The sequence below is a fragment of the Symphodus melops genome, assembly GCF_947650265.1.
Source record: "Symphodus melops genome assembly, chromosome: 11".
Classification (NCBI taxonomy): Eukaryota; Metazoa; Chordata; class Actinopteri; order Labriformes; family Labridae; genus Symphodus; species Symphodus melops.
This window is the reverse complement of record NC_136701.1, coordinates 25,181,476-25,203,386: the sequence shown is the minus strand read 5'-3', so window position 1 is coordinate 25,203,386 and position 21,911 is coordinate 25,181,476. Positions and strand designations below refer to the sequence as shown.

General features: G+C 47.3%; 2 protein-coding genes across 4 annotated transcripts; one reads left to right on the top strand and one right to left on the bottom strand.

The window, feature by feature from the left end:
* Positions 1-155: 155 nt before the first annotated feature.
* On the bottom strand, positions 156-4,483 carry LOC306831234 (rho GTPase-activating protein 24-like; the record flags this gene model as incomplete). Its single annotated transcript, XM_079355192.1, has 9 exons — positions 4,423-4,483; positions 3,277-3,390; positions 2,973-3,180; positions 2,750-2,882; positions 2,473-2,546; positions 2,205-2,326; positions 1,839-2,067; positions 791-1,690; positions 156-393 (listed from the first exon to the last, which is right to left on the bottom strand). The coding sequence occupies exons 1-9, from the start codon at positions 4,472-4,474 to the stop codon at positions 156-158; spliced, it is 2,070 nt and encodes a 689-aa protein (XP_079211318.1). The 5' UTR covers positions 4,475-4,483.
* Positions 4,484-11,866: 7,383 nt separating this feature from the next.
* LOC306831780 (dual specificity protein kinase CLK2-like) lies at positions 11,867-21,083 on the top strand. Of its 3 annotated transcripts, XM_079356014.1 has the most exons (14): positions 11,867-11,927; positions 12,098-12,238; positions 16,604-16,676; positions 17,312-17,403; positions 18,281-18,443; positions 18,525-18,591; positions 18,670-18,783; positions 18,916-19,082; positions 19,596-19,690; positions 20,006-20,135; positions 20,252-20,334; positions 20,454-20,533; positions 20,631-20,721; positions 20,799-21,083. In XM_079356014.1, the coding sequence occupies exons 3-14, from the start codon at positions 16,640-16,642 to the stop codon at positions 20,952-20,954; spliced, it is 1,275 nt and encodes a 424-aa protein (XP_079212140.1). In that variant the 5' UTR covers positions 11,867-11,927; positions 12,098-12,238; positions 16,604-16,639; the 3' UTR covers positions 20,955-21,083. The 3 variants fall into 3 exon arrangements, with proteins under 3 accessions (XP_079212140.1, XP_079212141.1, XP_079212139.1); XM_079356015.1 differs by lacking the exon at positions 11,867-11,927 and having other exon boundaries at positions 11,949-12,238; positions 20,802-21,083; XM_079356013.1 differs by lacking the exon at positions 11,867-11,927 and having other exon boundaries at positions 11,949-12,238.
* Positions 21,084-21,911: the final 828 nt, after the last annotated feature.

The window sequence follows — 21,911 nt, the reverse complement described above, 5'->3', positions numbered from 1 at the left end:
CCAACTCAGAGAACCACTGTCAGAGTTTGACGCCTTTAAAGTCTCACAGAGAGCAAACATTTCCTTTCCAACATATCTGTTGTTCTTCTCTGATTACGTCCCGACCTCCCAAAGACACTTGAAGAACTTTTCCATCGATCTTTTTCGATCTGTCTTCAGAGACTCCCTCCGCCTCTCCCTCCCTCGAACCCTCCTCTTTTAAACTCTCCGTACATTTGGAAGAACAGCTCCATCTCCCTCTGCAGGGTGGTGTTTCGGAGGTCAGCGTCAGCTTTGGCTTGCTCCATGTTTCGGATCTTGATCTCGGCGACGCTTTGGCTGCGCTTCTGCTGCTCCAGACTGACCCGCAGAACTGCAACCTGCCGCTCCAGGACGTCGTTACAGCGCTCCAACCTGCAGGAAATACAAACACGACAGACCGTAGATCATACTCAGGCCTTCACAAAAAACACTTTACACTTGTGCAACCAAACATTTACCCAACACATCCTCAGCTGTTTGAAATTGGTTTAACCCATTCTGATGCTTGACCCGGTTTAAGATATTTGGCATATCTGAGGAAGCCGTTAAAAATAGCCGCCATGGAGATGTAAAAATATGGAAGAAAATATTGTTTCACACGTTTAGAAAAATCCACTTTCAGAACAGAGAAATGCATTTAACCATTTTCTCTTTCATAAAACACACGATTGAACCCAACACTCTTCATACGCACGTTCAACAGTACTCGATGTGGATTAGTAATATTTTTGAGGACTGAAGGTTAGCGTCTCTTGAGCTGCTGTCTCACCTCTGTATCCTCGCCTGGTATTCGGCCTTCTGTCGGGTCATCTGCTGCTGCAGCTCAGCCAGGAGGCTCTGAGCGTCTCTGGGCAGGGACTGAGGCTCGGGCGCCTGGGCGTCCGGAGGACAGGAGGGCAGGAACACCTCTGAGCTTCCTGTACTCAGAGGACTGAGTAACATACAAGAAGCTGGGGAGTTAGGATGGCTGACGTCGTCGTCGTCATCCTCATCGTCTTCCTCATCCTTATCATTGTCACTGTTCTTGTCTTCATGTTCTTCTTCCTCTTGATTGTTCTCTTCGTCTTGCAGCTGACCTGAAGGTACATTTTTAGGTCTCTTTGGTGAAATGTCGAGGCTAACCGTGTCCGGATCCTCCCTGCTCTCATCCAATGGAAGCACCTCGCAGGAAGACCACGAAGAGGAGGAGTCCTTTGTCTGCCACGCCTCCTCAAGCTCCACCTCGTCTCCACAAGTCTCTGGATTGTCTGTTTCAAAATGTCCTCTGGTGATCTCCGCCATCGCCTCACGTTGACACGAGCCGCCCAGGTTGTCGTAGGCGGATAGGTTGCTGTCATCCTGAGCCTCACTGCTGCCGCCGCTGGTTGTTTCTGGTACTGCAGTCCTTTCCTCTGCAGCATAGGCATCCTCCTCTCCTCGACCCAGCCAGGACGCTGTCAACACCGTGAGCATAGATCTGGGCTGTGGGTCTTGCACCTGGACACTGGTGGTGGAGGTTCGAGTATTTGCAGGGGATGCTCCTTTGCCAGCGTGGTCCTGGTCTGAGTGATGACTCGAGGAAGGCAGGGGGAAGAAGCAGTTCTCAGGGTGGGAGGAAGTGTAGCGATGGCCGAGAAGTCTCTTCTGCCTGAAGTGCACGTCTGATTTAGCAGCAGTCGAGTAGGCGCAGCTACAGAAATAAAGAAGAGGATGGTTCGACCTCTAAGACTCTTTCAAGGTCAATAATGTTTCCACACAGAAGAAAGAAAGAGTGATAAAAGGTGTGAGGATGGGATGAGCACCCAGGTTGATCGAGCGTCTCTGAGATTTGTTTTTACCTGCCGTTCTGTGCGTCTGCCGCCTGCTGTCCTGAGCGCTCTGTGATGAGAGGCAGGGACAGCTGGCGGTGGCAGGGTGACGGATGGAGGTGAGGCTGTCTCAGAGCACCCGGTGACGCACGTGAACCCGCAGGAGGACGGCGGGCGGACATGCACTGCGGGGCTCTTGCAAAGAGAGACTCGTGCTCTCGGATGAGCTCCAACATCAGCACCTGGACCAGAGCTGCACCTTCAACACAGAAAGAGAGAGTCCACGAGGCCGTCTTATTCCCCCATGCTATACGAAAACATTTACAACAAAAGGTCATAGATAATGCCGATTTAATCTCGATAAGAATGCAGTACTGTGCAGCAGTCTCTGTCTACCTCCCATGATGCTTTGTGGGTCTTCAGCTTTAGCTCGGAGGATGTTTGGCCCGAACACGGTGGCTAAGTTCTGGCTGCTCATCTTGTTGCTGCTTGAGTAACTCTGGACGTCATTCAGAAACCTGTTCACACACACACACACACACACACACACACACACAATCAAGAGTGTGTCAGATATGGGACACGGTCGGGAACCCCTGACCTCGGAGAACAACTACTTCCTGAATGACGACTGTGCTCGGAAAACAAGAGAGGCGGTTCTTACTGGCAGATGAAGTTGAGTAGGTTGAAGTTTGCGACTGGCAACTCGTGGAGGAGATTCCTCAACTCTGCCAAACCCTGAGATAGGAAGCAGGAAAGGTGGGAGGAAAGGAGACGAAAGAAGGAAAGGAGAAGGAAAGCAAGAGATTGTTTTAGCATTTTATTTAAAGGTCACATATTCTGCTAAATCCTCTTCCCCATGTCCCCATGTCCCCATGTCCCCCTGTCCCCCAGAGACATCAGCACAGTTTAGATGTCTTTGCCTACAGAGTTGTAGTTACCCGTGTGCGGTCGTTCAACATCTTCTGACCACAGAGCAGGAAGTCCTGGTAGCGCCTGTAAGGAACCAGCGGCTCCGGCAGCTGTCTGAGGTACAGCTTTAGCAGTGACGCCACCGTGTGGACATCTGTGTTACTGCAGGAGGGAAAAGAACACACTGACTGTGATGCACCTCAAACCTGTAGGTAAAGGAAGAGTGCGCGCTGAAAGCTGCGGTTTGTGTACCTGTCAAACGATGGTCTCTCCCCTGCATCAAACGCCTCCTGCAGCTCTTTGACCAGACTGGCCTGACCCGGCTGCCTGAACAAACCCACTTCATGCAGTCCGCGATCCCTGATGAAGGTCACACACTGCTCCACCACCAGAGGAACCAAACGTACCCCATAACGGCGCTCATACAGCACCGTCTCCTCCAGACGCTGACCGAAGACCCCTGAAGGATGAACAGTTTCACAAAGCATCAGATTAGAGGTCGTGATGTCAAAACAATCGCACCCTGAGGAGGACGCATCGACGATCAAGTGCCCACCTGTGAAAGGGATCCAGACTCCTTTGTTGAGGCTCTTCAGCCACTCGTCACCCTGACCGGCGCTGTTGGACAGGAAGAAGTACGAGCCTGGGCTGGCCAACACGTCTCTGTTACCTGCAGACACACAAACGTTGTCTTTAAAGTTTTATTTCGCATTTCTACTCACTCTTTTTTTTTTTACGTACTTTGCACGCCGTAACAACACGTAACGCATCGCAACATCTGGGCCTAAAGTTTGATCTGATTGTTCATGCATCTGTTGCGATCTATAATCCAACACCAGCGCTCTCTCTTTCCTCTTCGTGTCTGTGAGGGCTCAGTGGGTGCGATGCCGCACAAAGGATTGTGGGTCTGAAAAGCCAAGGTCAAGGGTCAAGGACAGGTGTGAATACTGCAGTGAGGAGAGAATGACGCTGCACTCAGACTGTGACAGACGCCATGACGGATTGTTGGGTAAAAAAAAACTCCCGTCGACTGGAGATAGACTTGATGGAGAGCAAACCTTACAGGCCGGTGTCTCCTTACCGTGTCACCTCAAACATGTGAGTGTGAGTGAGCAGCTAAAGCAGAACTCAGGAGTCCATCATTGTTGATGTGGTCCCCCCTTTTGACTGGAACTGTGATGCACGTGTGTGTTGTCTCTGTTTTCAGAGGGACTGCATGATAACATGAGTTCCAGAGTTTGCACCCTGGAACCTGTTTGTAAAAGTTTGTGTTTTCAGTCACTGAGACGTCGATTGTTGTGCGAGCGACCAGCGTAAGGTCGACGTTTTTCAGCGGTCACGTAAACACGGCCTGAAACACAAACTGTTCTTCTCCTCTGTCTTCTTCCCAAGATGGTGCACACACGCGTTTCTCTCTCGTGTCCCATCATGCTCCACTCTCTGTCCTGCCCAAAGTCATGTTCTAACACACACACACACACACACACACACACACACACACACACACACACACTACCACATGCATGCACACACATGCACACAATGTGACCTTGGACAGAAGCCTGAGTCAGCGTTAATCAGAAGTCAGAAGGGTAAAACATACAAACTCCACAGCGCACACTGAAGGGATTAAAAGATAATATGTTGATGGTGTGTGTGTGTGTGTGTGTGTGTGTGTGTGTGTGTGTGTGTGTTTCCTCACCTTTGTGCCCTGTGCTGTCATGTTTCCAGGACTTGAAGCAGCTGAGTCCCATGCTGCAGCGCTCCTGCTCCACTTGATACCGAAACGTTTGTAGATGCTCCGTAAAAAAAAAAAAAAAATGGTGTGAACTTTTTTTTTTTGCACACTTTTAAAAGTTTAGAAGGAAAAACAAAATCGGTGTCAAAAATTCCAGACTACGTTTCCCATCATGCTTCAGTCTGAATTCCCTTTCACCTTCCAGAATCTGGCTTTAGGCTAACTCAACATGTAGGAAACTCTTCTCTTTGTCCATCCTGGTCCATGAAGACTTGACATAAAGACCCTTAAAGTACTCGGATACTTCAGTGGATATTTTGATGTTGTGGCGGAAAGATTCGGCAGATTGTCTTCAAAGATTGTAACAGAGATTCTGGACGATGGATGGATTAGAAATGAAGGGTTTGTATTTAAAAGAATCCAGCGGTTAAAAAGCCCCTAAAGACAGGAAGGAGAGAGAGTCCCTCTGAGAGCATTCTTATGTTTATTTCTTGGGCGAAAAGCAGAGATACATCTGGATGTTAAACTTGAGAAGAACTTTATGCTAACCTTAAGTTAGCCTGTGGACTTCAGGAGACAGTTTAGGAGACTCCAAAAAAAACAATGTTGGAAGGTTTCCTGTTGGCCTCACAGTGATTGACGTCTTAAATCGATTTTTGGGGTCTCAGAGAAGTTTCAGCCTCGCATCGAGCGTCGTAGTAAACTGGCAGGGAGACTTTTTGAGTGTTTAGTGCGGGGTTGCACCTTCAGGCGTGGTTCCTCGTGGTTAAGCTCCTCATTAAGCTTCTTGGATTTTAAAAAAAAAAAGACAATCTCTGGAGACCGAAGCTTCTCGCTGACATTTTTTTGGACATTGCAGGAAGTTTCTCGGTGGATTACTTTGACGTAACAAAGAGTGAAAAGTCTTACGACGAGTCAACCTTTTCCATCTCGGCAAACTAGACCAGTCCTCTTAAATTACTCCTGAATATTTGAGCCTGCATTTTGTGTTTCCAGGGTCTCCGAGACAATAGCCATCTCTCCGGAGGGTCGTCTCGATGGTTTCTTGAATTGCTCCTGACCGAAGTTGCAAAAATGATTCCAATGGACGAGCAACGCAAACTACAAAATCTTCCACGTGCCTCATTCTTCAGGTTCGATGGAAACAACTTTGAAACATCAGCGTCTGACTCAAAGGATCTCATTCAGGGGCCGACACGCAGAGCTCCAGACATCCCGCCTCCTTCTGTCTGTTTGACGCTCTATCAGGACGATGGACATCCACGACTTCACATCTGTGTCCAGTCAAGAGCACCAACCAGGAGTGAGACGTCTGGCTTTGCTTCCTATCTCTGGAGTATTTCATGATGACTGTCTCATTGTGTGAGACACAGCATCAGCATTATTCCACATTTCTGCTTCTCTCTCGGTTCCTTTCTTTCTGTTTGATGCTTTTTTTTTTAGCCAAAAGTCTCCTAAAGGAGGATTTCACTATTCGTCCCGTCTTGTTTCTGTCCTGGGGTCAAACTTCTCCAATCGTCCATAAACAAAAAAGACAGTTTCAGTATTCCCTTCTTCATCCTCCCTCCTTCCTTGTCTCCCTCTCTGTCCTCTGCTTTATTGGCTCTTTAACTGGACGCCCTTCTCCATCGCCAGTCTACACATCTCCGCCATTCCTGTCCCCCTTCTCCTTCATTCCATCCCCTTCTTCCTCCCGATGTCCCTCTCTTTGTCCCCGTCCAGCTCGTCCTTCTGTCTTCCTCCCTCTATCCTCCTCACCCTCTCTCTCTCTCTCTCTCTCTCTCTCTCTCTCTCTCTCTCCCTCCCCATTTCCCAGCAGAGTGTGTGCCCCCTTGTTGCCCCCCTCCCCATTTACCTCATCAATAACCATGCTGTGTGTGTGCGTGAAGGCTGTGCATTAGCAAAATTGGTTCTCTGCGACGCAGCGCTGTTTTACCAAAGTAATCACAGCTGATGGTGAGAGAGAGAGAGAGAGAGAGAGAGAGAGAATGGGAGAGAGATGATCTGGCTCAAAATCTGCTGCTGCTGAAGTATGGTCTGCTGCAGAACACACACACACACACACACACACACACACACACGCAGAAAGAGTATTCTGTCACCATGATTCAAGTGGACATAAAAGCGAGAGAGAGGCTGCTCGGCCCAGTCAACTTTTGAACTCAATTAAACTATGAGGAATCTCTCTCTCTCTCTCTCTTAGTACAGTACAATTCAATAAGCCTCATTGGCCTCATGCACAATAGAGTAAACAGTATATTGCTTAAACTGTGTAATCAATACAAGCAATCAAATATTTTCAGTCGTCCGTCCTCCAGGCTGAGATGTACGGCCGACGTGAGTTTATCCTCAAACGTTTTAGCACATGAGAAAGCTGCATCATGGTGTATCAGATATGCAGGTGTTGCTCAGTGCACTCTGGTTCCCCCTGGAGGTCTGTGAGTGCAACTGCACGGTCGTTTAAACAAACGCGTAACGTGGCGTTACGTCTCCCGCTCGTTGACAACGTTCATCTGTCAAAACGCTGCGAGAAGCTCAGGAGCCACGGCGACTGTCAGGGTTCAGTTATATTACAGGATTTGTTTCGCTAACGACTCTGCTAGCATCTGTAGCCTGTTGTTAGCGTGTGTAGTACGTGTATTCAGCTGTTACCATGACGACGACAGGCCGTGGCTAAAATAGCCACATTGTAGAGAGTCATTAATGACGTGCTACTTCTTAGAGCTTTTACAGCACACGTTCACACACTGACGGTAGAGGCTGCAGCACACGTTCACACACTGATGGTAGAGGCTGCAGCACACCTTCACACACTGATGGTAGAGGCTGCAGCACACGTTCACACACTGATGGTAGAGGCTGCTGCACACGTTCACACACTGAAGGTAGAGGCTGCTGCACACGTTCACACACTGATGGCAGAGGCTGCAGCACACGTTCACACACTGATGGTAGAGGCTGCAGCACACATTCACACACTGATGGTAGAGGCTGCAGCACACATTCACACACTGATGGTAGAGGCTGCAGCACACATTCACACACTGATGGTAGAGGCTGCAGCACACGTTCACACACTGATGGTAGAGGCTGCAGCACACGTTCACACACTGATGGTAGAGGCTGCAGCACACGTTCACACACTGATGGTAGAGGCTGCAGCACACGTTCACACACTGATGGTAGAGGCTGCAGCACACATTCACACACTGATGGTAGAGGCTGCAGCACACATTCACACACTGATGGTAGAGGCTGCAGCACACATTCACACACTGATGGTAGAGGCTGCAGCACACGTTCACACACTGATGGTAGAGGCTGCTGCACACGTTCACACACTGATGGCAGAGGCTGCAGCACACGTTCACACACTGATGGTAGAGGCTGCAGCACACATTCACACACTGATGGTAGAGGCTGCAGCACACGTTCACACACTGATGGTAGAGGCTGCAGCACACGTTCACACACTGATGGTAGAGGCTGCTGCACACGTTCACACACTGATGGCAGAGGCTGCAGCACACGTTCACACACTGATGGTAGAGGCTGCAGCACACATTCACACACTGATGGTAGAGGCTGCAGCACACGTTCACACACTGATGGTAGAGGCTGCAGCACACGTTCACACACTGATGGTAGAGGCTGCTGCACACGTTCACACACTGATGGTAGAGGCTGCTGCACACGTTCACACACTGATGGTAGAGGCTGCAGCACACATTCACACACTGATGGTAGAGGCTGCAGCACACGTTCACACACTGATGGTAGAGGCTGCAGCACACGTTCACACACTGATGGTAGAGGCTGCTGCACACGTTCACACACTGAAGGTAGAGGCTGCTGCACACGTTCACACACTGATGGTAGAGGCTGCAGCACACGTTCACACACTGATGGTAGAGGCTGCAGCACACGTTCACACACTGATGGTAGAGGCTGCAGCACACGTTCACACACTGATGGTAGAGGCTGCTGCACACGTTCACACACTGACGGTAGAGGCTGCAGCACACGTTCACACACAGATGGTAGAGGCTGCAGCACATGTTCACACACAGATGGTAGAGGCTGCAGCACATGTTCACACACTGATGGTAGAGGCTGCAGCACACGTTCACACACAGATGGTAGAGGCTGCAGCACACGTTCACACACTGATGGTAGAGGCTGCAGCACACGTTCACACACAGATGGTAGAGGCTGCAGCACACGTTCACACACAGATGGTAGAGGCTGCAGCACACGTTCACACACAGATGGTAGAGGCTGCAGCACACGTTCACACACAGATGGTAGAGGCTGCAGCACATGTTCACACACAGATGGTAGAGGCTGCAGCACATGTTCACACACTGATGGTAGAGGCTGCAGCACACACATAGACAAACTTATAAAACTAACTTGGAAAGAAAAAACGTTCAGGTGTAAGATGGATTTATTTATGTAGTCGTATCAAACCGGAGACAGGACTCGGGTTAGTCGACTTTCTGCAGCTAGTGAAGCTGCTTAAACCGAGACGACGATAACGATGCAGCCTAACAGGACGTCTGTTCTGAATCCTTTCTGCAGGGATGTACACTCGGCTTCATGCTCAGTCACTCTCTCTCTTTTTAACATCACTCAGGCTGCATCCATTAATATTTACAGTCTATGTTTGTGACCCACTTCTGGGTCCGGACCGACCCGTTGGAACCCGCTGATAGTAACACATCAGACTCCCGACCCGGAGAGTTCGATGCAGTTACTGTAAGTCTGCATGTTTTCAATGGACTGAATTCTAATCCAAGCTGAGAGCTTTCACATCTGTCTGTCAATACAACTGGCAAGGACGGCATACTCTTCATTACAAAGAGCTGTGTGTGTGTGTGTGTGTGTGTGTGTGTGCGTGTGTGTGTGTGTGTGTGCGTGTGTGCGTGTGTGTGTGTGTGTGTGTGTATGCTCTCCACTCAATGAAATAATGAAATGTGTCACCTGCTCTCCTCTCCAACTGTTCGTTGCATGTCTGTAATGAATCACGTGAAGGAAGGGAGCAATCTGTCTTTGTGACAAAAACTGACCTCACTGTTTGCATCCTCTGTGGAACGCCCAACCACAGCGCCCCCATGTGGTCACAAAGGGTATGTACCATTTGGGTCTGGTGGATTTGTCCAGTTGGAAAACAATAGCTAATAACTATGATCAGACTTCACAATCTGTTCTCTCTTTAACTAAACGCTGGAAGGTAAACCAGCCCGTGATGGTGTTCGAAGAAGCGCCTTGTTTTAGGAATGGAGCTATTTTAGTTTTCAAAGGCGAAGATATTTTTATTTTTTATGTTTGGGAGAGAAATACAAGCCTGTGGTATCGATGGTTGTGCGTCAAAGCCACAGTTCAAATGTCATCTGTTGCCTGTCACGTGTTTGCATCGTTTAAAAAGTCACTTTACGGATAATATGACATGAACATATTTCCCACCAACAGCACGCAGAGAACACAAGTGGAACTAAAGCTTACATTTACCATCATATTCCTAGAATATTGCCGCTTAATTCACTGGACAACAACCTTTCAAAATATGAAAGTACTCAGTGGCCAAAAAAAGAAATATATATATTCTGCATTTCATCTTGTCTTTAAAGGCAAGTGAACCCTTTTTCCTTCTGTTAATATGATATGAAACAAAAGTATGAAGACCTGTCAACATGTGGTACTTTTAAGGAGTCCGTTTGTAAGAATGTGTCTTCCTGTTCATGTTGCTTTTTTACGTTTTAACATTGATGACGACAGTCGGAGTAAATGAAGGATGAGTAGTTCTATCAGCTCCTGCAGCCATTTGTCCCATGTTTCCAAGTTCAATCAGTGAGAATAGTAAACACTGCTTTAGGCCTCGTGTCCATCCAGCATTGCGGCCTCTCCGAGTGCTCAAGTTGAAAATCTTTCAACAACATTTTTCTTTGCAAAGCTAAAATGCTTCATGAAAGCGCTTCCTTTAAAGGTCATGTATTATCTTTTTCAACAACCAGTGTAAATCAGTGTCCTCGCTCCTCTTCATCATGTGTGTGAAGTGTGTTGTTGTAAATCCACTCTGATCCTGTATTTGATCATGTCTATAAACCCCTCTATTTCAGCCCTGCTCAGAACAGGCTGTTTCTGTGTCTGTAGCTTTAAATATGTAAATGAGCTGTGTCTGACCACGCCCCCTCTCTGGAAGGGCTCGGGTGTACTCGCTACTTTCTGGCTCCATGTCCTATTGTTTACGGTGAGAAGGCAGACTCAGAGGGCAGAACAAACACATAGCTGTGGGAGTGTCACCCACCTGGGGGAGGGGCTACTGCCCTTTGTGATGTCATGAAGGGAAAATCTTCAAACGGTTTGAACACAGGCATAAGATGGAGAGGATGGACTTTTCTCATCGTTGGGGTTAGAGGAACATGGTGCATCATATTTGACCTTTAAATTTCTGAGAGCCCCCTGGTGGCGAACCTGGAGAATGGCAGAACAATCAGACACTGAATGTGATTAATGCCTTATCTTTAAGGATGATGTTTTTTGCTGTGTGACTTTAATGTTTGTACAAAATGACGTGCAGATTGTTTCAGTAAATATAGCGTGGACAGCTGGCGATCAGGCCTCTGAGGTTTAGGTTAGGCTCTTAATGTTTACAGCGTCGAGCCGGCTTCGCCTCATGTTTGATGTACATAAAGTCTTATAGCGTCATGAGATCAGATGTACGGTACATACTGTGACGGTCAGTCACTCATCAGCTGCAGCTGCTGCCATGTTTACTTCAAACCATTTTAAGGATTCGTCTCTGAATCACACGAGGTGCAGAACTGTTCCATGTGTAGCAAATAAACGATTAAAAACTTTCAAGGACTTATTCACACACAAAGCTTGAATATCAAACTGTGTTTCAGGAAGCAATTTAAAAGGCTGAGTCTGATTTTTAAAGTCATTTTAAGATCTTTAATCTTTTGCAGCTGATGGAAAACAAAACACATCATGTGGCGTGAGACATCTGCCCGCACGTCCTCCACCGACAGATTTCATTTCTCTCATGCTGTTGGGACGTTAAGTTTAGCTCAGATTGTAAAGCTAAAGATAACGTGTTGGAATGTCCTATTGTCAAAACGTGACCTTGAATGACTAGCATGTTTTTGCCATGTATTTTTCGGGGTGCTGCTGTAGCTCAGATGCTCAACAAATTCCTCGATGCACGGGGTCGCAGGTTTGATTCCCGATCTTCACGCTGTAAGATGCACATCTATAAACGACCTCTTAACTGCGTCACTGTGTGGTTTTAAACCTACCTGCTAATGAAGGAAGCCAGAAACAGATTTCAATGGTGTTGAATCAAAACAACTCACACAGCAGTGATTGGACCATTAAAACACACGACTCCTGAATCAATCTGCGGTTTTAGATCGGACACAGTACACAATGTTTTCTCCTCCACAACGAAATAAGAGCACCCCTGGGTGAGGCCAGGGGTCGGGGCAAGCGCAGCTCCCCGGGTCCCTTTTCATTGCAGCTGGCTGAGGCTTTTACTGCCTAGAACTACACAGGAATGTTCACGTCTTGGTTTTCCCGTAGGACATAATGTTTTATTGCGCCGCAGACACCGTTTCTCTCTCTCCTTGTTTGGCAGCTATGCGGCATGGCAACAAGTGTTTGCTTTCCCTCCTGGGGTGGATATTAGGTTTGAAGGAAGGTAAAGAGGAGGCAAACAAAACCCAAACAGCAGCGAGGAGGAAGGGTGACGAGGCAGACGAAATCAAAACAAAGACAGGTAGGTCCACTTTGACTGCATGCCTCAGATATGCTTTTATCAGGGGTTCACATGAATGCAGTTTTTTTAATATTGTGTTGAAAACTGAAGCTGATACTGAAGTGTAACATCCTGCAGTTCCTGGAGTGTCCACTAGAGGCTGGCTGCAGAAGCACAGGAAGTCACATACACACCCATTCAAAAATCAGATACGAAAATGTTTACTGTCAGATCCAAAAAAAATCTAACTAACGAGCTAACGTGATTAGCTCATGTCTTGAATGGCAAGCTAGCTCTCAGTGTTTGGTAAAACATAAAGTCAAACTAAGCAAAATTACTTCATGTGACCAATCTGAGAAAATCGTTTTTTAAAATGTAGTTTTTGTTTATAATCTTTCCTCTCATGCAAAACTGAATCTGAAACTATCAACATCTGAGAATCACTTCTGTTAATCCACAAAACGTGACAAAAATATCTGTTTAATTTGACAAAAACCTACAAAGGAGGTTGTAACTTAATCCTACAGCGTTTATCTGCAGCTTGTGTCCGATCGAGCGAACTCCATTATTGGATGGAGGAAATCATCTTTTTGCTCATATAAAATAAAAAGTTAAAAACAAAGTCATCAAACATCTCTGAGCGACCTTCTCTGTCCCGGAGAACAAACTCTCGTCGTCTTCACCTTTTAAAACGATCAAACTGCTGTATGTTTCCTGAGTCTGCTCGTACCTACACGTAAGATTTAAGTCATAAATAGACCTTTTGTTAAAAATGATCTCAGCTGATGCAGAACACACACACAGTCATAGGATCCAGTGCTGAACTCTACACAGTGAAAGGTAACAGGACTGATGTGAACTGTGTTCAACATGATCACTTCATATTATTTTGGACCATTTTTCACCCAGTTTTTTTAAAGCAGATAAACAAATCAGTTTTGTATTTTGTGAAGCTGCGTTTTACTTCATTACAAAGTTATGCTTTCAAAGTACACGACCAATTAATCTATTAAAAGAAATGTCTCTTTAGGACTCTGGCACACGCAGCTCATGCTGCGATACGAGACGGCGTGTTGACTTTATTAGTGTCCTGAAAGGCTGTTTTATATTTACTGTATACATTTGGTTGTTTAATTAATACTGATAATATGAAGCATAAAAAACAAGCATGCTAAGGTCTGTTTCATCTGCCAGCCAATCACAGAGGCTTGTTTTTCTTGGCTGTGACATCAAACCATTTCATTGAGTCTTAACTGGAGGCCACAGTGCAGCAACACAAACTGAAGATGTGACTCTGAGAGTCATTAGTGTGCTATGTGAGTAACAGCTGTGCTCTTAGGAGGCATAGTGCTCATTGTTCGAGCGGGAGCATGCGGGCAGGTTGGTTTACAGAGCTCACACTGTTGATGGATTTCATCTGAGTCATGTCAGATTGACTTCAACTAATAGGCTCCAATAATCCCCTTCAATTAAAGTCTCATTATGTCATCTGAAGAGGATTAGATCATGTTCCTTTCAAAGTGCAAACACCGAAGCTTCAGGAATACTCCAGGAGAGACAAAGTGAACTCGGACAGTTAGTTGGTAAGTTGGTCCCAAGAACGACATTTTGATTTAATGCATGTTTTATTACCACATGGAAAGTCTCCGCCCGTGTGACAGCGGTGATAATCAGGTGTATCTATCTGCAGTCAGATCTGTTCATTTAGCACCCCGACAGAAAGGTAGCAGTCGGACGGTGCGGATCGCGTACTTTGGTATCATTCCCAACTTTTACCAGTTGAAACACCAGAAAAAGAAAACTGGTGGAAAGGAGGCTTTATTAACCCTTTTGTTTGTTTTCACCAACTTGGACCAAACACTGATCCATAATCACCTCCAGTCTGGTCCGAATGTGTGATGCTCGAGGAAGATGTTCTCTGTCTGTCTGTCAAACAGACAACTACACATCGGTCATCGGTTTTTAAATTGTTTGCGTTTATCACTGAAGGCCAACGAGAAAAACTGCGAGTGCTTAAATACGTTTAGAACCTGTCGTTTTAGCACACCAGCGTCTTTTTGTCCCATCAAGTAACGGACGGACCGACCCACCAACAACCTTCACACTCTTGGAGCTTTAAAGCTTCAGCCTGACTTCAAATAATTCCACTTTTTACTGAAAGGTCTCAAAAGAGTCAGACGGCCACGCACTGATCCCTGGGGGACGCCTTCTCTTTCTGTCAGCTGGTAAACTACCATGACTCTGGATGTGTTGAGTCCTGGCCGCAGTGAAGATCTGGGACCCCCTCCTTGTGCACATTGAGCTGTATGCAGAGTGAAACCTTCCTCACTGCTGGCACCGGCTGCAGAGTAGTGAGTGGTGGATGATCTTAAGTGAGTGACAACGGTCCTGCATGTTGTCAGCAGGATTGAGTCGTCCTCTGCAGTGATTTACAGTCAATGAGACACCTGAGCCCTGCAGCCTGCACGGAGAGACTGATCCATATCTCCTTCACATTCGCTTCAAAAAGAAAATCCCTGCAGCATGTTACAGACCTGTCTGCTGAGGCATGAACACAAACACAGGAGATGCATTAAAAATGATCTTTTCTGTCAAGACACTTTATAGAAATAGTCGAAGCCACTTGTGCGGGTTTCTCGTTGCTCTGGTTAATAATATCCGTCTGCGGAGGTGAAAAAGAAACAGCTGGAGCGTACAGTAGAAACTCTGCAGGGGGGCCGGAGACGAGGTGGTGAAAAGATGAATAAGAAATAACACGCAGCGAAACAGAAGCCCCCACTGTGAATGGCATGTCTGCTATTTGTGGAAGAGGGACAGAGAAGGACGGGGACGGGGTTTGAATCGCATCGGATTCGTCACCCGCAAACTGTGAGCTTGTGGACAAACTGTTGTCGACGTATCAATCACCCGTGGAAACTTTGAGCAGACACACTTTATTATCACATGAGGCATTTCTTATTGTAAATTATACAACATCTGGTTCTGATCAAGACATCTGATTGGACAAGAGGCTTCCATGACGATCTGGGAGAACAGGTGTGATAGAGTCCAACGAAGATTTATCTTTACACGTTGGGGAATGGTTTGCAGATTTGCATCATCTAAAAACATGTTCCCTCTTCAGGTGCATATCTTACCTGCAACGATAAAAATTAAACACGTAATCCATCATTACCTTCGATGGCAACACAGTTCTATTCCCTGACTTCCTGTCCGACCTTGTGCTTGATGTTCTTGCTTCACTCAGCCCTCTCCGATGACTGCTCCAAAAACCTAATTTCCCCACAAGGACCATAAGTTTCATGTTAGCTGGTCGCCGTGTGGAAGCTGCGCTGCAGGCTGGGGGGTCGTAACTCAGTCTTTTTCAAAAGGCCAGGGAAAGCCCTGGAGAGAGAGGCACCGAGGATGTAACACTATGTTTAGCTCTGAAAACAGAGAGCAGGCTCTCAGGGGCTGAGGAGACCGGGAAGACTTTGACCCTGTGGATCTGCAGGGCTGCAGAGGACGGAGGGTTTGCATACCAGGCGGAGCACATAAGACGAGCTGAAAGGTTGCAGCACCTCGCTTTACAGCCAAACGTGACATCGCACTGGGATATATATTTCTTACTTTACCAAGTGAAGCAGCAGAAACGGAGCGCTGAACGGTTCATGAAACGGACTCTGAGGAGTTCTTTCTACCAAACCAACAACAGATCTGGTGAGTGAAGTTCTTCTTGACTGAACCGACCCGGACCGGACTTATTCTACTTAAAACAAACCTTCAGTCCTTGAGCATGTTGAAGATCCTCGATGGAGCCTTTTATGGAGCATGTTTGGAAACTCTGTTTTATTAAATTAACCCACTGAGGACATTTCTTTTGGACATATTTGTCACAGACGTTTGGAGTGTCGTCAGACTCTTCATTAAAATAAATATCTTTAAGATTCTGGAAAAATACTTAAAGTACGCGGACGGGCATCTTTGAAATCACTTCTTAAAACTCATTTTACAGACTTGTTTTGATGTGATCTTTCTACTAATCTCTCCTTTCCTCATTCATTGTTTTTTATCTCTTATTTGTTTTTTAGCTCCCTTCTTGTCGTCCCCCCCTTCAGTCTCATTATTAGATCTTTTATTTGGTCCATCCGTTTCCCTCTGATCCCTTTAAATGCTTCTTCCTCTCTGTATGCTGATTTTATATGTAAAGCACTTTGTAAAGGTGATATATAAATAAAGTTATTATTATTAGTTTGTCCTGGTCAGTCAGGACTGTCAGGAGCTTCCTGGGCTTCACGCAGTCTGTGGTTCAAATCCCTCTCTGTCTGAAGCAATAGAAACGCTCTATGACCAACTTTAACGTGCTGTTTTATAAACCTTCACACTGATTCTTCTTCTTTTCTTCAGACTGGAGCCGAGTGCTGCCCGGTGTTTGACAGTATTATGGGATGGAAGGACGACAGGTGTAGTTCTTGGGGAGGTACTTCTACTCTGATGTGTCTTTAAGTTCATGTCTCGGAGCGGATTGAAGCGGATTCCTCCGTGGTTACAGCTCGCTCACTTTACATCATCAATCTTATTCCACGGATGGAACCAGCTGATTGGTTAATGATGCAGTTCGAGCTGCGTCCATGGCAACAGTTTACTCTGTGGCTTTCATACAGCGGGCTGAAGAGGCTTTCATCATACTGGACATGTGATTTTCCTTTTTCTTCCTCGTTCAGTGAGAGTTGAGGTTTCCTCCCCCCGGTCTACACGCCGCCGATTCTACTGTCACACGTCGTCTTCACGTGGCCCCTTCTGAACATTGGCGTGTGGTTACGCATGTTTGGAACGCCATCCTCCTTTCTTCTTTTCAGTAAATTAAACCCTCTCACCTCTATCAGCAGACTGTTAAGTTTAGGGTGCGCTCCCACTCTGCAGTCCGTACCGTGCACGAGCATGTTTGACCACCGTGCACTCCCTCGGCGCCGGTACGACATCCTGGAGGGTTCTGGAGGGTTCTGGAGGGTTCTGGCTGTATCTGACTAAAATGACTCAAAGTAAAACACGCTGTCACGTTGTCCGGTGTGTGGACGTGGACTCTCTGTCACCTCTTTTTTTTTTTTCTTCTAGTAAACACAGAAGTGCACGATGACAGAATGACCGGAGGCTCGACCCGCTGCAAACCCTGCAAACCCTGCACCTCTCCAGAAGATGATCGCTTGGTAAGATTCTCCTCATTCAGATTTATTCCATCTCCCTTTTCTCTCCCTCTCTCTCTCTCCCTTTTCTCTCTCTCTCTCCCTTTTCTCTCTCTCTCTCCCTTTTCTCTCTCTCTCTCTCCCTTTTCTCTCTCTCTCTCTCTCTCTCTCCCTTTTCTCTCTCTCTCTCTCTCCCTTTTCTCTCTCTCTCTCTCTCTCTCTCTCGCTTTTCTCTCTCTCCCTTTTCTCTCTCTCTCTCTCTCCCTTTTCTCTCTCTCTCCCTTTTCTCTCTCTCTCTCTCTCTCTCCCTTTTCTCTCTCTCTCCCTTTTCTCTCTCTCTCTCCCTTTTCTCTCTCTCTCTCTCTCTCTCCCTTTTCTCTCTCTCTCCCTTTTCTCTCTCTCTCTCTCTCTCCCTTTTCTCTCTCTCTCTCTCTCTCTCTCTCGCTTTTCTCTCTCCCTTTTCTCTCTCTCTCTCTCTCTCCCTTTTCTCTCTCTCTCTCCCTTTTCTCTCTCTCTCTCTCTCTCTCCCTTTTCTCTCTCTCTCCCTTTTCTCTCTCTCTCTCTCTCTCTCTCGCTTTTCTCTCTCTCCCTTTTCTCTCTCTCTCTCTCTCTCCCTTTTCTCTCTCTCTCTCTCTCTCTCCCTTTTCTCTCTCTCCCTTTTCTCTCTCTCTCTCTCTCTCTCTCTGTCTCTCTCTCTCCCTCTCTCTCTCTCCCTTTTCTCTCTCTCTCTCTCTCTCTCTCTCTCTGTCTCTCTCTCTCCCTCTCTCTCTCTCCCTTTCTCTCTCTCTCTCTCTCTCTCTCTCTCTCTCTCTCTCTCTCTCTCTCTCTCGTCTATTTATGTTGTCGGTCTTTATGTCTCCTACAAAACCACCTTCAACCACACCTGTCTTTAATCTTACAGCCTTCGACTCGGCCTGACGACAACTCGTCGAAGCCTGAATGTGCGTTTCCTGTCGACACGGCCGGCGATGGAGCGGAGAGGAGTCACAAAGCGCAGAGCTGCGAGCTGGACGAAGAGGAGGGACACCTGGTGTATCACGTCGGCCTGCTGATGAAGGAGAGATGTGCGTGACTCTGACCTTTCATTAACACGTGTGTGCGTCATGTCTCACATGAATAGATCCGTGTGTGTCTGTCCCGTGCAGATGAGGTGGTGTTGACGCTGGGAGCAGGAGCCTTTGGAAAGGTGGTGGAGTGTATCGATAGAGAGAAGTAAGACAGACACATCTGTGTGCGGCTGCTTGTCTGGGCTCCGGTGTTGAAACGTTCTTTATCTGCGCCTCCTGTCAGAAACCAGCGTGTGGCCGTGAAGATCGTGAGGAGCATCGAGTGTTTCCGAGAAGTCGCCAAGTCTGAGATCGCAGTGCTGGAAGAGATCAACATCCTGGATGATGACAACAGATTGTGAGTTTATTCCTTGATCTGAGCGTGGAATCGTTTCTGGCTTTTCTTTGGATTCAAAATAATTCTTCAGCTGAGTTTAAATGCTCCTGCTTGTGTTTCTCCGACCCCCGCCCCCCCGACCCCCCCCCTCAGCGCCTGTGTCCGGATGCTGGACTGGTTCGAGTATGAAGGTCACATCTGCATCGTGTTCGAGCTGCTCGGCCTCAGCACCTTCGAGTTCCTGCGACAGAACGAATTCCTGCCGTTCAGCGTGGAGCAGATAAGACACATGTCCTTCCAGATCTTCAGAGCGGTCAGCTGTGAGTCAACTGTGTGTGTGTGTGTGTGTGAGTGTGTGTGTGTGTGTGTGAATGAACCAGCCGGCTTCTGTCTGTCTGGACTTTCTGATTGGTTTGCAAATCGTAGATGTGGAGAAGGAAAGAGCAAAAGAGTAACCATGGTAACCACTTGCAAACTTTGTCAGTACTGTCTGAACATGAAACGGGCCGGTGCTGCTCTGCACATGGACGTGCATGTAGACACAGTACCTCAGTGTTCACACTGATCACATGAAGCGGACTCAAGCGGACCCAGATCAGGGCCCGAGTCCCAAACCAGCCTGACATTTAGGCCTAACCCTACAGTGGTCTACAGTTCCTGCAGCATGCCACGGTGCCATGAGTACACGGGACGGACTTCCGTATCCGGGTTTGGGGTTTTTAAATCTTTTCCAAATGTCTGTGTGCAAAGCGGACTAATGTGGTGGCGTGATGAATCGTCGTGTTTCACACAAAATGTAAAATCATGTTTTTGTGTTTTTGTTTTTTTTTCAGTCCTCCATCGTAACCAGCTGACTCACACAGACCTGAAGCCGGAGAACATCCTGTTTGTGTGCTCAGACTACGACCTGGAGTACAACGCTCACACGGTAAAAGTTTCTGCTGACGAAGGTGATTCGAGCAGGTTGTGTGGTTTTAAGGGAGAAGGTGCTCAAAGGGTCGCCAGTTAAAAGTCTGACAGGTGCCAGCTGATCTCCTGGGCTCTGCAGAGGGCCCCTTGAGCAAGGCACTGAACCTCCAAATTCCTTGGGATTTGCCTCTTCATGTGAAGCGCCTCTCCGTACATTTAAACAGACTGGAGCAACGAATGGCTCTCTCAGATGTTAAAGTGTGTGTGTGTGTGTGTGTGTGTGTGTGTGTGTGTGTGTGTGTGTGTGTGTGTGTGTGTGTGTGTGTGTGTGTAGAGATGTGAGGTGAAGAAGTTGAGGAGTCTGGATGTGAAGGTGGTGGATTTTGGCACCGCTACATTTGACCACCAACACCACGAGTCGCTGGTCTCAACGCGTCACTACCGAGCTCCAGAGGTCATACTGGGTACACGCACGAATCTCCCACACACACACACACACACACACACACACACACACACACACACACACAGTAGCTCATAAACAGTGTTTTAAGAGTTAACCGTGTGTGTTGCTGCACAGATCTGGGCTGGAACCAGTCCTGTGACGTTTGGAGTCTGGGGTGTGTTCTGATGGAGTTTTACCTGGGACGGACACTTTTCCCGGTACACACACACACACACACACACACACACACACACACACACACACACACACACACACACACACACACACACACACACACACTTATCTCTCCGCCCTGACGATCTGATTTCTGTTTCAGACCCACAACAGTGTCGAACATCTGGCCATGATGGAGAAAGTCCTCGGACCGATTCCTCCCCACCTGCTGAAACAAACCGGGTCAGAACTTTATGAATGAAACAACCGTGGCGTTTAAAGGTCACATGTTATCCTCCTTTTCTGTCTCACTAAACATCATGTGTACTGTTGTTTGTAGGAAGCAGCACTACGTTCACAGTGAGCGTCTGAACTGGGACGAGCAGAGCTCCTCAGACGACTACATCAATAAGCACTGCCAGCCTCTCAAGGTAAGACCGAGCACACATCGGCCAATCAGCTGCGGCCGTCGGGCGACGCGGCAGTGACGTGTCAGTGTGTCTCTCAGCAGTGCATGTGGAGGAGGAACGAGGACGAGAGGCAGCTGTTCGACCTGCTGGGCTGCATGTTGGAGTACGACGTGTGCAGACGGATCACCCTGGAGGAGGCGCTGTGGCACCCGTTCTTCAGCGCCGTGAGGACGCAGCGGGCGCAGCGCAGCTAGCAGAGACACGCGGACACATTCGTTATCTACCTCCAGCTGTAATCTAAACATTATTATAACTGATCGTTTCATTCCTGTCTGTTTAAAAACAACCTCCCATCGTAAACTGTCTGCATGTAAAGTTTCATTTGTTTTCCTTCACTGATTTGTTTTTGTTCTCTTTGTCAATAAAAACGTTAAATTATTGTCTGTTGTCTGATTTGACTTCATGAGAGAGACGATGTGTCCCTCGTATAGTAACGCCTTTCTCAGGCTCATTAATCAGAGAGAATGGTTCTGATTGGACGAGGGGCTTTACATGAGTGACATCAAGGAGCGTCACTGAGGACTTTTCACCTTTTTGTATCCCTCCGCCTCAGCCAGAGGTTCTAAAATAACACGAGCAAATTAACCGAGACCTGAGTGCTCCGGGACAGAGACAAGACCAAGACCAAGACTAAGGCAGGGTGAGACTGAGACCATATCACTGATAAACCCTGTTCTGGCGTGCAGGGTGCGTGTAGATCATTTCACCTCAGTGTGTGATTTCTCTCATCTTTGTGTTTTAATGGAGGAAACCTCGATGGTTGTCGAAGTAAAGGTTGATTCTCTCGATGACTTCGATGACACTGACGTTGATTTAAAAGCGCTGCACCTTTTAGCAACCCACTGCTGTGTAAAACATGAAACATCACACAGAAAAAGGAAGGTTAATCCCCTTTATTATCCGTCTCCACTGATTAGACTTGAACATGGCTCCAGAGCTAACGTGGGCCGTTTCACCTCGCATGGAAACCTCTGACATCAGCAGACAGAGAGTGGGCGACGTCGATCAAGATTAAAGCGGCTCAGGAAGTTTCCATGACTGCATATTTATCCAGCTATGAAATGTTACGGCCACTTATCTGCTGTCTGAGCGCCTTCAGTTTTAAATCACACAGATGTAATAAAACAAAGAGGCACTCAGTTTATGATGTC

Coding starts and splice junctions, on each gene's coding strand:
- LOC306831780 (XM_079356014.1), top strand. CDS start 16,640: ATGGGATGGAAGGACGACAGGTGTAGTTCTTGGGGAG. Junction 17,404..18,280: donor CTCCAGAAGATGATCGCTTG/GTAAGATTCTCC, acceptor TTAATCTTACAG/CCTTCGACTCGGCCTGACGA. Junction 19,083..19,595: donor GATCTTCAGAGCGGTCAGCT/GTGAGTCAACTG, acceptor TTTTTTTTTCAG/TCCTCCATCGTAACCAGCTG.